The following is a 16736-nucleotide window of genomic DNA, read 5'->3' as shown; positions in this document are numbered from 1 at the left end:
CGCCGGGCTCCTTCGGCCTGAAAGCGAGATGTGCACTGTAACCCCAGTCGCCTTTGACTGGACATAACTGTCCAGGGGTCTTTTACCCCTTTACATTTACAATAGGCAAATGCTCAGAGAACCACAGGTGTGTTCTACCTGCTTTTCAAACTGGATAAAATGGTTTGGCTGCGTAGAATCCACCTTTATCCGAAGGACCTAAAATGGCTTTCCACACGTTCCTTACTGCGTATGGGATGTTTCTCAGCAAAGACTCCTTTCTTACTAGTTTCAAAACATGGGGAGAGTTTAGGTTGATGGAAATCAACATTCTGTAACCAGTTTTCTCGAGAATGGTGGCATTGTGGATTAACTTACATTGAAAATGGTGGCCCGCCATTTACCTTGTGGACAAGGATCCTACGATTATCTTAACCAGAGGTTTGTGACATCCCTACCATTTTCCTGTTGGATGAAAGGATTTGGAGAACCTGGGCAAAGTGTGGCTAAGGCAGTACCGTGTTTGGCAACAGTTGGGTTAAATCAAGGTCTTGCCGCAGCGATGATGATAATAATGGAAGGTGCCTAACTCCACCAATTTCCCTCCCCCTTAGAACCCCACCATTTAGCTCAGAGGAAGAAGTAGAAGAGAATGACATCATGCAGTCCTATATTTCACCAGAATTGTCTCAGCCTCAGGCATCCAAGAGCAACATCAAAAGCAGCTTGTCAAGATTTGCAAGCCAGAGTGATGTGAACTCCATGGAAGAAGAGGAGGAGGAAGAAGAGGAAGAAGAAGAATTCAAAACAAGCCTTAAACCTTCGAAAAGTAGGGAAGCTAATTTTGTAGACCACCTTAAGGAGAGGAGCACACCTATGGGGAGATGCTCCTCTCATGTTCACACCAGGATCTATGTTCACCCCATGGTCTCCTTTACTGTGGCTTTCTATCCTGTGCTCAGGATTGTGCTGAACAGCTGATAATCATACTGGCCGTTAACCAGTGGGATTAATTAAAAAGAAGTACGTAGAGCAAACGGTGAAAAGGAAATCATCCTTTGACACACTACTAAATGTTAAAGTCTGAGGGGCTGTAGCAGGAGAACAAGGTTCTTGGGCAATTCACACTGCAGAGCTGCTGCCTAGACTAATATCATTGATTTACGAGTAACTTCCAAGTTGTAATCAGCACAGTAGCTGAAGACTCACGGGGCAGTCTACCAATCTCATGTGTAAGTTTTTTTGGGAGTGTGGGAGTGAGGGGAGATGGCATAGCAGCCATCATTAATCTGGGTTTATTTTATTTTTTAATAAAACTAAAATGTGTTGGAAGATTTGTGCTTCCCTGGACCATTTTGTTGGGGAAAAGTAAGGGGACGTTTTTATCCCACTATATTAAAATTGGCTAGAACAACAACAACAGAGCACCTCAGTGGCAGAAATCAATCAATTTATTGGGATATTTTTGTCTTGGACTCTTGATTGTTTTCAAAACAAAAACCTACAACGCTGGGTTACTTTTTGCTAGAGGAAATATTTACCCTAACATGTTACACTGGCACCCCAAATGAGATAAATAAGCACCCTAAATGTAAAATTCAGTTGGTTTTCTTTGGATTATTTGTGTACTGTAAATAGCGAGTGACTGAATTTTTTTTATTACTACGCAGGCAAATTTTTTATTACGATGCAAGCAAAGATGTCTTATAATTATTGCATTATAGGTCTACCTCTGTGTTGATTCTGTAAGGAAAAGTGTACTGGGAGTGTAATTTTACACCCAAAAGTCCGGGTTAGAATTAAGCATTTCAGTTATAAGTTGCCCATATCCTGTTTTTTTGATTGTGTAGGCGCATTTATCCAAAGAGGGACTGTCCAAATCGAAAAGCTTCCTCCGAGCCAAGGGAAGGAAAATGAATCTGCTGAAGTAATTAATGTTGGCCCCGTATCTATTCAAAAGTGTGCCCAAGGAGTAAAGGTATTAGATTTTATTTGAAAAGGACCTATATACATTGAGATTTTATTATTTCTATTTTCTTATAATTGAAGGGATAATTCACTGGTGTAAGAATTTCCTTTGCAAATCACTTTGTAGTTGCTGATAAAGATATTTGTGGTTGGTATTCAGTATGATGATCTTCTGGCTTTTAAATGCAATTCAGGGATTTATTTCTTTTCAGTGTAAGTAAAACCTACACTGTAAGTACAAGTCATTCCCCCTGGATTTTTAAAACCTGTATCCATGCAAAAAAAAAAAAAAAAAAAAAAGGTCCAGGGAGCTACTGCAAAAGCAGCAGTCAGAGCACGACAAGTAAAACAGAGTATTGCAGCTTTGCCCACCTGCCAGGTAAAAGCTATTTCACCCCCTAACTGCACCACCTCCTTCTTTGCTTCCAAGCGGGTTGCAAACTTTGAAAGCCTTTAGTAGTCTAAGCCCAGCATAGAATCTGTGAGAGCATTCCTTCCTATATGGACCCGCTCAGAATTTTGTAAGAAAGCCTAATTTTGTAAGAAAGGTGCTATCTATAAATGTAGCTCTATAGGAACTAGAGAATTGAGGTGCAGGATTTCTTAAAAAGATTTGAGGGGATCACTCTCTTTCCTCTTGTCACTCGTGGTGAGGAAATCTGGATTTTAAACCTTTTCCATAAAATGCTCTCTCACAGATGGAGGAGAAGAGGGCTTGTAGCTCATAATAATAATAATAATAATAATAATAATAATAATAATAATAATTTTATTATTTATACTCTGCCCATCTGGCTGGGTTTCCCCAGCCACTCTGTGTGATTTACAGCACATAATAAAATTGAAAAACATTATAGACTTTAAAAATTTCCCAATACAGGGTTGCCTTCTGACATCGTCTAAAAGTCAGAGAGTTGTTTATTTCCTTGACATCTGATGGGACATAGGTAACAGAGCAGACGTTTTATAGGGAGCAGATTCTAGGATCAGTCGCAGAGCTCTCTGGTTCAAAAGGTTAAGTAGCAAGTGATGAGGAAGGTCCCTCTCTGCCTGAGGCTTTGGAGAGCCATTAGTAAGAAAGTAGATCACACTGGGCAAAATAGACAAATAGTTTGTCTTGGCATAAGGCAGCTTCCCGTAGTATGTAAAAACGTAACAGCAGTTTAAATTAACTTTCAATATTGTTACTAGAGGCAGGTCCTCACTTGCATGCAATCTAGTTGCGCACAACTGCACACACGGGCGACACTGGGAACCAAGAAGTGGCAGGTAGCTCATGAAGAGACCCTCCCCAGAGCCTGAAGAGGACATCTTTAATTTCTGGGTGAGGTGGCTTTTGTCCTCAGCAGGGCTTTGTTGAGGCTGCTCAGCTGACATGTGGGAAATCAATGGCTGCTGCTGCGCTATCCCGCATGTCAGCTGTTAGATGGGGTGTCTGAGCAGCTTCAACAAAGCTTCGCTGCGCCTCCGGTTTGCGAAGAGACCCACCCTGGAGCCCAAAGAGGACTCTCGGGAGGGTCTCATTGAGAGCCACGAGGACTCTCTAGGGTGCTTCCTACTTACGCACGTCACTTGTGCGCAAGGGGGCCCAGAACGTAAGTGGGACCTGTACAGTGGTACCTCAGGTTACATACGCTTCAGGTTACAGACTCCGCTAACCCAGAAATAGTGCTTCAGGTTAAGAACTTTGCTTCAGGATGAGAACAGAAATTGTGCTCCAGTGGCGCAGCAGCAGCGGGAGGCCCCATTAGCTAAAGTGGTGCTTCAGGTTAAGACCAGTTTCAGGTTAAGAACGGACCTCCGGAATGAATTAAATACTTAACCCGAGGTACCACTGTACTGCTTTTCACTATAGCTGTCAACTTTTCCCTTTTCTTGCGAGGAATCCTATTCAGAATAAGGGAATTTCCCTTAAAAAAGGGGAAAGTTGACATCTTTGCTTTTCACACCTTCATGACGCTTTCTAATACAATAAAATAGGGGTCAGTCTTGTCAAAATTAAGAGCATTAGAGTACAATCCTATGTGTGTTTGCTCAGAAGTTAATCCCATTGGGTTTAATAGGACATACGTTTGTATAGATTTAAAATCTTAACAACCCATTCATTTCTTTGTAGAATTAAACACATGCCTGAACCCTCTCATGCTGAAAGGGAGGACATGTAAAACAGTTTAACTTGGGTGTTACTGTGCCCTTTTTGTTTTATATGTAGGTCATGTGTGTGTGTGTGTGTGTGTGTGTGTTTGTGTTTGTGTGCATGCAGTCTGTACATAATTTAAATGAATTTTGGTATTTTGGCTTCATGTAGCATATTGTAGTCTCCTCTCAGTAGAGGGCACTGCAGTCTTTCTTCAGTATAATGGCTATTCCTTAAGAGCTCTTTTCGCCTTGCCACAGGGTTTGGCACTAATTCAAATAATGTGAGTATTTTGGTCTGTTCTCTTCTCAACCTATTTAAAAAGCAAAACCCACAAGCACAAAGAGAACAAATCACATCAATTGTTTTTTCTTGTGTTGTGTGTTTCCAGAAATCTTCGCTCTTTAGTAGCTGAACATACTGACGTCCATCGTCTTAAGCAAGCAGCTTCTCTTACAGGATCTGTGTACAAAAAGACTAGCAGATAACTGTTCCTAGATTTAAGTTTTAAGAAATTCCATTTGTTTCCTAATAGTTTACAGGAGTTGAGGAGGACGACGACGAAGACTGGGATTTATCATCTCTAGCAGAAGATGAGAAACCATCGCCAGCAAAAGATGAACAACCTTTGTTAGCAAAAAATGAAGAACGTTTGCTGGCAAAAGATGAGAAGCGTTTGCCAGCAAAAGATGAAAAAGTTAAGAATGCAACTGCTGTTGAAAAGAAAGATTCGAATGCGGCATCTACGGTCCATGCATGGGGAACTCCATGCGTAGGAAAACCAACAAAGGAAGAAGGTACATTCATGGGTGATATCAATTACTAGTCAATAGCTCTGATGTTCTCCGCCATAGCTGTGCCAGGTTCCCTTGGTGCTGATATTTAAAGCCCTAAATGGCCCCAGCCCAGTATACCTGAAGGAGCGTCTCCATCCCCATTGTTCAGTCCTCATACACTGAGGTCCAGCTCCGAGGGCCTTCTGGCGGTTCCCTCACTGTGAGAAGTGAGGTTACAGGGAACCAACAGAGGGCCTTCTCGGTAGTGGCACCCGCCCATCAGATGTCAGGGAGATAAACAACTATCTGACTTTTAGAAGACATCTGAAGGCAGCCCTGTTTAGGGAAGTTTTTAGTGTTTGATGTTTTGTCACCTTTTTATTTATTTATTATTATTAATCTGTTAGGAGCCACCCAGAGTGACTTGGGAGACCCAGCCAGATTGGCAGGGTATAAATAATAATTTATTATTTTTATTAATTATTATTCTCTGCAAACCCTGCCTGGAGGGAAGGGAGATTTGCTACCAAGGTCAGAGCCACTGGGCCAGGTTGATTGAGACCTTTGCAGCTGCAGTACAGAAAAGACTATTTACCTGTGTTGTGTCTATCCTGCTTCTTCATTTCAAGAAAAATTATTACCACTTACAAAACCAATAAGATATAATAATAAAAGTGCTAAAATGCAACAAAACACAATTAATAACATAATCTTTCCTAAACATGTATCAGGACTATAACTATGAAATTTAAGAAACTTCATCTGATGTCTACACCTGATGTTTAAAGCCATTTTTTTTTCCTTTATTTTTATGGGGTGTGTTTTTTAGTAGGTACAGTGATAAAGAGATTGGGGCCTTTCACTGTTCCCAACAGTGGTGGTTTTGATCCCCTAGGTGTCTGTTCTTATTACATAAAACAGTATTTTCTACAGACCACAGTAAAACAGTGCACTGCAACCAACAGGACTGGGCACATTTAAACCTGTGGTTGGATTGTGGTCACTCTGTTCGGAATAACTGAAAGCAGCCAGACAAGGTGTTGGGCTTCTTATATTGTGGTGCATTTGACCACAGAAATTAATGCACCTTAACTGCTCTGCTGGAGAGCCTGTATAATTCAGGATGAACTTTGGTTTAGGTGAGATGGGCTGCTCTGCTCCATAGGCTGCTAAAAAGAGTTTGGATCTGCTGCAATTAATGCCCATTTAATTTACAGCTGCTTGCCTTACACTAACTTCTTCCCTGTTTAGGGAAGTTTTTTAATGACTGAGATTTTAATGTATTTTTAATCGGTTGGAAGCTGCCCATAGTGGCTGGGGAAACCCAGCCAGATGGCAGGGTATAGGTCATACATTATTGTTGTTGTTGTTGTTGTTGCTGCTGTTATTATTATTATTCTGCATAGGCCTGCTCCTTAAGGAACTCTGCTTGAAGCGTGGAAAGTTCCTGTGTCAGACTTTGTTTAAAGGAGATCTAAATTGTTTTCAGGAAGACCTTCCTACATCTAAAAATGGTAGACCACCAAAACGTGTTGCAGAAGAATGGTACCATCTCTATCCTTGTGTATCTTTGAAAGCTAATTTTGCTGTTTCCTTTTTAAACAGTCCTTCAAGATGAAGATATGAGCACAAAAAGCAGCTCACCCACTATCACAGACTGGAGCGACGCTTCGGTTATTTGATTGTTGCAGATAAAACCTCATTCCAAAGACAACAGTCTGATTCCTGTTCATTTTTTTCTGGTGCGTTAACAAGGAACCTTTTGTTTACTGGTATCTTTAGTTGATTTAATGCAGGGCCGATTCATACTTCACTAAATCTCCACTTTCAGGTAAGAAGTGTTCATCAATAAACAGCATTAACTGATCCAGTATTTTAAGTAATCTTTTTAAAAAATACAAAAAACAGTTTATACATAACTTGATATAAAATGTGAACATTTTAAATAAACTATTTTGACTCAAAGGTTACTTTCTTCCTTCACAAACACACAGATAATTGCAATGAAATCGGCATTCCTCTGGCGGCCAAAGGATCCCGTTGATCTCTAGTGGTTCCCTGAGCAAAAGAGGGGTTTGCTTTGTGGGAGAGCACCCCTGCACACCTCACCAACTCAGTATATTTGGCCCACCCTATCCATGTCAAGGCCTTGCAAGCTATACTTAACTGTTGAGACAATGCATAACAGCTGCACCAGTCAAGCTTAAACCACAAAAAGTCTTGTAGCACCTTGAGGACTAACAAATTCATTGTGGTGTTAAGCGTCCGTTCCCTGGTAAGCATGGCAGCTGGATCCTTGCCTGGTGGCAGTGCTTAGACATTTAAATGCTTCGAAACACTGAGACCAAATGCAGTCTCTGTACCTCCTTGCCCTCTTCCACTGCTTAATACTGTATGTACAAGCAGAACTGGTACATTCTGCCTTACAGCAAGAAGAAGAAACTGACCGAGAGGTCTGGCGGACAAATAGTGCCAAGACTCAGCCCCTGCCACCTCAGTGACTTGGAGCATTTGAAAATATACGGTAATCAGCTTCTGTAGATGAAAAGATGTCATTATTGACATATTTGTTTGAATCAAAATCTGGAATGAATGCTGGAGGGAGAGGGTAAAACTTGTAAAAACAAGGACATTTATCCAAGGTCAATCATGTGTCCCTCCTTAAATAAAAATAGCTTATTGTCTTATGATATCCCCAAGAGAGTTTGGCCAGTTTCAGAAATTTGTGGCTGTAAGTTCTGGAAGGAGAGGGATTGGCCTTGTGTGACAGAATCTCAACACTATCTGGCAAGGATAGGTTTCAGCCCATAAGCGTGAAGTTTTAGGAACCAGTGTTTAAAATTAGGGTTGTTTTTGCACAGCATAAAGGACTTGGAGTGTGTTTCTGTTTACTTGGCTCACCTTCCTTCAGAGTAGGCATAAAATAGATAACACAATCCTATGTAACGTCTTTCAAATTGAGCCCAAGGTCAACGACCCATCTAGTGCCCATCTAAAAATTAACCTGTGGTGCCTTGATCTCCACCAATTAGCCATAACCAATAGGATGTGACTTTATTTGTAAATATGTTCTTTTTTTTACAGAAAGCAAAAAATGGCAAATGATTTACATATATAATTTATGCATAACATCAGTACAAATCTTAAAATGAGGGAAGAGGAAAATTTACATCAAGTAGGTAAAAGTTCATTTATAAAGTATTCTTATTTCTGGTGCTAACGACACCAGAAATCTCCCTTAAAAATCATTCTGTGAATGAACAGCACAAATGTGATTAAAAAAAAAAAAAAACTCTTGGAGTCATCTGGCTACACGTAGGCGTTTTTGTCGAAGTGCTTTGGAGGGGCTCTAGGCATTTTTAAGTCTGCTGAGCCATTGCAGCCCTTTGTTCGAATAGACATCGCGGAAGCTGCTCTGTTGTATGTATATCCCATCCTGAAAAATGAGAAAGTTACAGTTTACAGCTCATTCTGCAAATGCTAGCAGATATTTTAAGAGCAAACCCCATCCTTCGTTAGAAGAAAAAAATGTCTGACATGAGCCTACTCACTGTCAGTGCAAAGTGCTTAGGGACTATTCTGAGAAACCGCAGTGTTGAATAAAAATACAGTGGTACCTCGGGTTACAAACACTTCAGGTTCAGACTCTGCTAACCCTGAAGTAGTACCTCGGGTTAAGAACTTTACCTCAGGATGAGAACAGAAATCGTGAGCTGGCAGTGTGGCAGCAGCGGGAGGCCCCATTAGCTAAAGTGGTACCTCAGGTTAAGAACGGTTTCAGGTTAAGAATGGACCTCCGGAATGAATTAAGTTTGTAACCAGAGGTACCACTATAGGGGCAAATTCAGCACAAATTCTTAGTCAGAATTTATATTGCACTTCTCAAGGTTCAATAGCAGTTCACTTACATATCAGTTCTCGTGATGCTAAGAAAAACTATGGCTGAGTGACTCTCTCTTTTTTTAAAAAATAAAATCAAATAAACATCACAAACATAACTAAAGTACCTCTAGTGTAGGCTTCCTCAAACTCGGCCCTCCATATGTTTTTGGCCTACAGCTCCCATGATCCTTAGCTAGCAGGACCAGTGGTCAAGGATAAGGGGAATTGTAGTCTCAAAACATCTGGAGGGCCGAGTTTGAGGAAGCCTGCTCTGGTGCCTTGGCTTAGGGTTCTGCTCATGGTTTGTCTCCCTCTAGACAAAGAGATGCAAGCCATGAGCCTGGGTTCAGACATAATGCTAAGCCAAGCTACGACTTAGTAGCATGGCAACAGCAGAACTTGGGGGGCAGAGCAAAACAGCAACCATCTTCACTTGGGGAGTCTACACTTTTGTGTATTTGTGTTGAGCTACAGTTTGGCTTGTCGTTATTTCTGAACTAAGTTACTATCTTGATAACTTTTTAAAAATAATAATCTATCAAACAGTTCTGAAGCACTGCCTTTTCTAGACAGGCAACTCACAATTTACGCCGGGGTTATGTTCGTGGTGCCACACGTTTGAGTGAAATCGAGTATATTTGAAACAACATTGAAAAGACTCCGCCCTGGCCCCACCCCTTTTTGTGACATTTTCAGGTCACTTTCGGGTTCGGCACGATGCACAAGTGCGCTGTCACAAACATATTGGACGCACCTAAAATGATCACTGCCTGTATTGGCAGATTGAGGGCTAAGGAACGTTCCTCCAGCCACTTAGTAATTTTTTATAACGGCGTTTTCCAGTTCATTACCTAACAGTGCACTCCTATACATGTCTATACGTGAGACTTACTTCTGAATAAACATGTCAGTTGGGCTACAATCTTCTACATGCTTACCTGAGAGTAACTTAAAAGGTAAAGGACCCCTGACAGTTAAGTCCAGTCGCGAACGACTATGGGGTTGCGGCGCTCATCTCTCTTTACTGGCCAAGGGAGCCGACGTTTGTCCGCAGACAGTTTTTCTGGGTCATGTGGCCAGCATGACTGAGCCGCTTCTGGGGAAACCAGAGCAGCGCACGGAAACACCATTTACCTTCCTGCTGGAGTGCTACCTATTTATCTACTTGCACTTCATGTTTTTGAACTGCTAGGTTGGCAGGAGCAGGGACTGAGCAACGGGAGCTCACCCTGTCGCGGGAATTTGAACTGCCGACCTTCTGATCAGCAAGCCCTAGGCTCTGTGGTTTAACCCACAGCGCCACCCGTGTCCCTAACTTACTTACTAGGGTCCAACTTACTAGAGTCCTAAGGAATATATGCACTGAATTGTGTGTGGATGTGAGTTTGATGCATGAGGTTCGGATGTGACCCCCAGCTTGGGCCGCTAGTTAAATACAAACCTTGTGACTCCAGGTGGCTGGGATCACATGTTCAATATATCCTCAAGTTGGCTGACTGGACATTATTACACAACCACGAAGGAAATATATGAAAAGGTCAACTCTGGCAAATTATTTACTCTAATGTGGAGTGTACGTTGCAGCAAGGTCTCCTGGCACCCTTTGCAAATCTTTTTAATTCTGAAACAAAGCAGGTTAGGCAAATAGGCTAGTGGGGTTGGTTTGACTCCCTATAGTTTCAAAATTCCACTGGAAAAACGGTTGTGTCCCCGTGGAGATGGCAGTATTGAGTCAGTGGCTCATGTGCTTCTGGCTGCACTCTTTATAAAGATTTGAGGAGTGAGTTTGTTACCCCTCTATTATTGCCCATTCCAGGTCACTCAACCATTGCTACTGTGTCCTTTCTTTTAGCAGATCAAGATGATCAGGTGGCAGCAAAAACTGTGAGGTTTTTAGCTGGGGGCAATTAGAATAAGATTTATTATTTGATTATTGATGTAAACCTCCAAAATGTATCTTGTAGAGTTAAATTTTTACCTCTTCAGTACATTTTATTTTACTTTATTTTATCGTTATGGCTAGTGGCTGATGCAAATAAAGATTCTTCTGATTTTTATTCCCTATAGTTTCATGATGGGATGGTATTGTGGTAGGGTTAAGCTGAAAGACAAGGAACTGACAGAGTTGGTCAGTATGCCTCTAGCGCTGGAAATTAAAACCAACCAGCCATTTGGGGCAGCTAGGAGGAGAGGCCTTATTTTGCCAGTCTTGGGGAGAAGTCTTTCTGTGACCAAAAAGGATGGAATCAAAGTCAAAACAAGTTTTTAGGGCAATCTTCCCAGGTTGCAGTGGAATGCTCTCCTGTCGCTAAAACGGCAAAGCGTCGGAAGAATGCAAGGATGTATCTGCCCACAAGGCATTTAACAAAGATCCCACATTGACTTCTGAATTCTCAACATGCCCACATCCATCTTTGTGTCTAGACACCCAGAACCACAATGAGTTTCGTGCAAAGCATTCCCATAGCTTTGCTTCATTGACCGTGGGAGCTCAGATTGCCCCTTAAGGCCTGAGGTTACCAAAACATGTAGGTCAAACGTTTAGCCCAGCAGGGTCAAAAGCATAGAAAGTCGAGTTAATGGCCAAACCAAGGAAAAGAAAGCTGCCATCTAATGATTACGAGATCTTCATTTCTCAAAGAAGAGCTGAAGCTGTGGAATCCTTCCTAACAAAGGCCAATGTTAAGAAATTTAGGCAAGTGACAATATTGCCTACATTTCGTACTAGAAATGGGTTTACCTGCTTGGACAAATGGTTGGAGGGAGGGCATGAATGTGTGCCTATCAGGGCAAAGGAACCAGTTTGGAAAAGGCTGGTACTTTTATCCCAAAGAATTGCAATGCTCCAGTTGTCTTCAGCAGTCACTTCTTATCATTTAAGTCATGCATTTTCCATATTGGTGTGATTAATATTTTTATTTTGCATATTTGGGCCTGGATACAAAGGACCCAGAGCCCAAACAGCCTGCAGAGTTCTTTTCTTTTTTCCTTTTTTCCTTTAGAGTTCAATGGCAAATTGCATATATATATTTATAACATTTTTAATAGCATTTTCATAGCGTTTTTTCTATAACTGTAGAGTGTAGATTATAGAGTATTCTTCCAAGATGGAAAGACAGAGGAAAGTCTATGACCCTATAGCTGAAGTAAGTAGAATTACTTATTTGTAGTTACACTCTCTGTCTACACTGTAAGTACACATAGTTCAGATCACTAGAAGTGTTGGCACTAATCCTATCCTGCTCATTCATTTATTGATGACAATCGTAAACCAACTTTCAATAAGATTAAAAAATTCTTGTTGCCTCCCTATCAAATGACCTAGCCCATTTATCATCCCCAATGCCTGGTGCCAAAGGGCTCTTCGCGTGGTCTTCAGCCCGTGGCTTGTATTATCCCTACATGTGTGCATTATCTTCACCCAGGGATGCAAATGTTCTTTGTAGTCAGCTCTGCAGGTCACGTTTGTTTGCCATCACTGGGAATGCACAACTTTTGTGTGTTGGGGGGGGGCCTTCAGGGGAGATTGTGCAATAGGAATCGTGCAGGTGTCGGGTCGCCACTTCACAGCTGGATTGCATGGATTGAGGCCCCTGCCAATTGGGAAATAGAACGTCCTCCTAAAGAGTCACCTAAAGAGTCAATCCTCCACATGAACCACAATATGGCTTCCGTGCTCCTGCTTTCTTGAAGTGAGCAAGAGCCACATTCATTTCCCTTTTTTACTTTCAGCAAAGAATTCCAGGTCTCCTTCACTCCTTATGTCACCACAGAACTGTGTGGGAAGCATTCTGATTAGACCCAGGGAACATACGGCCATCTAGCTGTGGGATGCTTTGCATCCCGCACCTGGAGAAATGGAAAGATATCTGCAGAGTTACCCTAGTTTCTTTACTGTAAAAGAATTAAAATATCTCCTAGATTCAGAGTTATCAGCCCTTGTTCCTGAATCATGAAACCTAATTGTCACGAGCCCCATGGAGGTGTCATGGAGGGGAGGGGAGGATCTTTAGGAGGAATGAGAGGAGCTCAGGGTGCTGGATAACCATGGGGAGGGTCATAGCATGAAGAGGGAAGTGAAATCAAGAAGTGCTTGTGGTTAGCCAGTTGTCTATACAGGCGTCCTCCCACACGGTATGTGTGTGTGTTTGTGTGTGTGTGAATAATATAATAATAATAATAATTTATTATTTGTACCCCGCCCATCTGGCTGGGTTTCCCCAGCCACTCTGGGCGGCTTCCATAGAAACAAAAAATACAGTAAAATATCACAGATTAAAAGCTTCCCTGAACAGGGCTGCCTTAAGATGCCTTCTAAATATCAGGTAGTTATTTATCGCTTTGACATCTGATGGGAGGGCGTTCCACAGGGCGGGCGCCACTACCGAGAAGGCCCTCTGCCTGGTTCCCTGTAGCTTTGCTTCTCGCAATGAGGGAACCGCCAGAAGGCCCTCGGCGCTGGACCTCGTGTAAAGTGGGGAGCACCCTCTGAAAAGTCTCTAAATGCCTATTTCCCCCTGCTCTCCAGTTCTCTCTCCTGCTCTCTCTTCAATCCAGACCAAAATATCTGGAGTTGAAGCTCTAGGGCCGTCTGGAGACTGGAGGACGTGTGGGAAAGCAGCTGCCGCTGCTGCTGCACTGCCCCATGTGCCAGCTGTAGGCGGGGCGACTGAGCAGCCTAAACAAAGCCCTGCTGAACCTCTGGTCTCTTTGGGGCTTCCTCTGTCCTATATATACAGGGGGATGCCTGTATAAGTAGCTCTCAACTTACACACTTTTATTTGGTGCACATTCAGCTTTGCACACGTGGCAAAATAAATTAAAGGGGGGAGCGGAAAGAGGGTGAGAGTTGGGGGGGGGACTTTGGCAATCTCACCTGCCATTGAACACAATGTGTTTTGATCATGCACGATTTTGCCTTTATGCGCTATCCCCAGAACCTAAGTTGAGTATCATCTGTGCAACTTAGATACCTCCTGCACTGTGCAATCTGTGCTGATCTGATTCACTCATCAAAGACTTTGGCAGAGACAGGAGTTCAGGTTCTTTGTGTGGCAGCAAAGGACAGGACGCTATGCTTCTTAAGAGCGATGAAAACACACGAGATACCCCTTTAGAGAGGAAACATTAAAGGCATCTCCATGATGCAAATGGAGCCTTTGGTATCAGCTTCTGCCACACGGCGTCTCACGCTGCACTAAAGCCTTATACAGACAACTAATATCAAAGAAGAGTTTCCTTAAAGGTGTTTTATCCCCCCCACATTTCAACCAGTTGTTCCTAAACCCTAAGTTTGTTTTTGAAAGATATGCAAACTGGATCTGCATAGCTTACTTTCTTACACGTTTAATAATTAGAAATATGCTAATGCATTAATTTCAATAAAGCTGGTGTGATCTGTACCTTGGAGTTTTATTGTTTTCGGCAATCGAGAAGCAGAATATGCTGCCGCCAATTATGCAAAGTGCCGATCCGGCCCATCCAATGAACAAAGCCGCTCCTAATTCATACCTGCAGGTAAGCGATACATTCTTGCTTCGTAAATTGTTTAATCAGAAAATAGGTTTCATTCATTTCGTATTTTTGGTGTGACACAGATAAACAAAGCCATGCAACATATTAACATATATTTTCACTGAACAACTTTGTGGGAGCAGTACACAGTGTACTTCAGAACAGAACAAAAAGTCACCAGAACTTCTGCTGTTTTGGATATTTGCCTTTTTCATTCGCCATGTGTTATAGTTCTAGACTCCAAACACCCTTGGCAAGCAACTGCCACAGGCATGGAAGCATGTCCATAGATTCAGATGGATTTTACTTCCAGCAAAACAGGTAATCCCTGTTAAGGCTGATAATAGATAAATGAATGTCAAAATTTTGACTAGGTTTCCCCCCCTCCCCCAACTTCACTTACCTGGAAGTAAGACTTATAGAACTCAATAGGACTTATTTCTGAGTAGACACGGTTAGCAAAGTACAGAGATTTCAAGACAGGCTTACAGAACTCCTCAACAAGCAATTAAATATATATATATATATCCCATCCTTCCTCCCTAATGAGCTCAGGGTAGCAAACAACAAGACTCAAAACAATGGGAGAAAACCCCTCTTTATAACATTTTAAGAAACATTCTGATATGGATGAAAACTGGGGAAGATCTAAAACAACATATTGAGGGCTACAGGTTTTTATATTGCATTTCAATGATGTGAACCGCCCTGCAGGTGTAGGGAGGTATACGAATTTAATAAATATTATTAACAATAAATAATCCCCGCTGTAGCAAATTAAGATAATCACTGCTGCCACCTCATCCCTGTACTTTAGCCTCAGGTAACCATGTTTTGAGCAAGCTGGTTTTCACTCCTTTGAGCCAGATGCAAAAAAAATATTTTCTAGAAAATGCACCACATGCTAAATTTATGTGTATTAAGCTGGCTGTTAAAGGTGTAAGGCATGATAAACCGAAATGTTTACTGTGAGCGTCCTAAAGCAGGTAAGTGCGTTACAGGCCCATGCAACCTCACTACTTTTACAAGTTTTGATCTACTTATTCAACACAGAAATAAGTATGACCCGCTGAAACATGCAGTCATACCTCGGAAGTCGAACGCCTTGCGACTCAAACATTTTGGCTCCTGAACGCCACAAACCCGGAAGTGAGTGTTCCGGTTTGCGAACGTTCTTTGGAACCTGAATGTCCAACGCAGGTTCTGCGGGTTCTGATTGGCTGTAGGAGCTTCTTGAAGCCAATCGGAAGCTGCACCTTGGTTTCCGAACGTTTTGGAAGTCAAATGGATTTCCGGAACGGATTCCGTTCGACTTCCGAGATACCACTGTACTACATTCAAGAATACAATTTAACTATAACAACGAGGATGGTGACGATGCATCTCTTTGGTACTGTTTGTGTACCTCAAACCTTGCATTTTTGTATTTCTAAAAAACCTTCAGTATCTTTGGATCAGCAGACTCAGTTCCAGGCCAGGAGATTTGGTTTCAGTGAGGCACTTTGCAACATCCGAAAACTAGGGGGAGAATTTATACAGTGGTACCTCGGGTTACATACGCTTCAGGTTACATATGCTTCAGGTTACAGACTCCGCTAACCCAGAAATATTACCTCGGGTTAAGAACTTTGCTTCAGGATGAGAACAGAAATCGTGCAGCAGCAGCGCAGCGGCAGCAGGAGGCCCCATTAGCTAAAGTGGTGCTTCAGGTTAAGAACAGTTTCAGGTTAAGTACGGACCTCCGGAACGAATTAAGTACTTAACCCGAGGTACCACTGTATAGGCCTTCCCTGACCTGAAAGATCAGACCCTGTTCCATATGCCTGAATCCCCTGAGTTTGTGCTTTTATATGCCTTTATAATGCAGTTTTGCTCAATTTTTGTTTTAATTATATATTGTGCGTGTTTTTATATTATACATCGCTTACAGATTTTAAAAATCTTAACTGGTTTATAAATGCACTTTTGTTCCATTCTAGTAAGTATTGTACCATTGCCTATTTTAAATATTTTAATAATAATAATAATTTATTATTTATACCCTGCCCAATTGGCTGGGTTTCCCCAACCTCTCTGGGTGGCTCCCAACAGAATATTAAAAACACGATAAAACATCAAATATTAAAAACTTCCCTAAACAGGACTGCCTTCAGATTTTGTAACCCGCCACAAGATCTTCAGTTGACAGGCAGAAAAAGGACCCCTGGACAGTTAAGTCCAGTCAAAGGTGACTATAGGGTTGCGGCGCTCATCTCACTTTCGCTTTGACAGGCAGAGTATGGATGTTCCAAGATAAATAAATTATTTGGATAATTAAAGGACTTATTATTACATGAGTCACATGCCTATCATTTTTTTAAATAAAAAAAATCTGCAGTCAATACTGATTTGATGGCGCGGGTGGTGCTGTGGGTTAAACCACTGAGCCTAGGGCTTGCCGATCAGAAGGTCAGCGGTTCGAATCCTCGTGATGGGGTGAG

The 16736-nt window shown here is 41.9% G+C and overlaps 2 protein-coding genes across 6 annotated transcripts in view; one reads left to right on the top strand and one right to left on the bottom strand.

The window, feature by feature from the left end:
• The window catches only part of DZIP1 (DAZ interacting zinc finger protein 1), a 37945-nt gene extending 31371 nt beyond the window's left edge, over window positions 1-6574 (top strand). For all 4 annotated transcript variants that reach the window (XM_081003008.1, XM_081003007.1, XM_081003006.1 and 1 more), the window contains 4 exons: window positions 594-808; window positions 1830-1957; window positions 4620-4881; window positions 6466-6574. In XM_081003008.1, coding sequence (XP_080859134.1) covers window positions 594-808; window positions 1830-1957; window positions 4620-4881; window positions 6466-6542 — 682 coding nt within the window. In that variant the 3' untranslated portion in view covers window positions 6543-6574. The remainder of the gene's footprint in view (window positions 1-593; window positions 809-1829; window positions 1958-4619; window positions 4882-6465) is intronic.
• Window positions 6575-8141: 1567 nt separating this feature from the next.
• Window positions 8142-16736, bottom strand: part of CLDN10 (claudin 10) — a 64397-nt gene continuing 55802 nt past the window's right edge. For both annotated transcript variants that reach the window (XM_081003304.1, XM_081003303.1), the window contains exons 4-5: window positions 14146-14253; window positions 8142-8296 (exon numbers count right to left, since the gene is read on the bottom strand). In XM_081003304.1, coding sequence (XP_080859430.1) covers window positions 8170-8296; window positions 14146-14253 — 235 coding nt within the window. In that variant the 3' untranslated portion in view covers window positions 8142-8169. The remainder of the gene's footprint in view (window positions 8297-14145; window positions 14254-16736) is intronic.

This window comes from Podarcis pityusensis (assembly GCF_964106645.2).
Source record: "Podarcis pityusensis genome assembly, chromosome: 4".
Classification (NCBI taxonomy): Eukaryota; Metazoa; Chordata; class Lepidosauria; order Squamata; family Lacertidae; genus Podarcis; species Podarcis pityusensis.
This window is presented reverse-complemented; position numbering and strand designations above follow the sequence as displayed.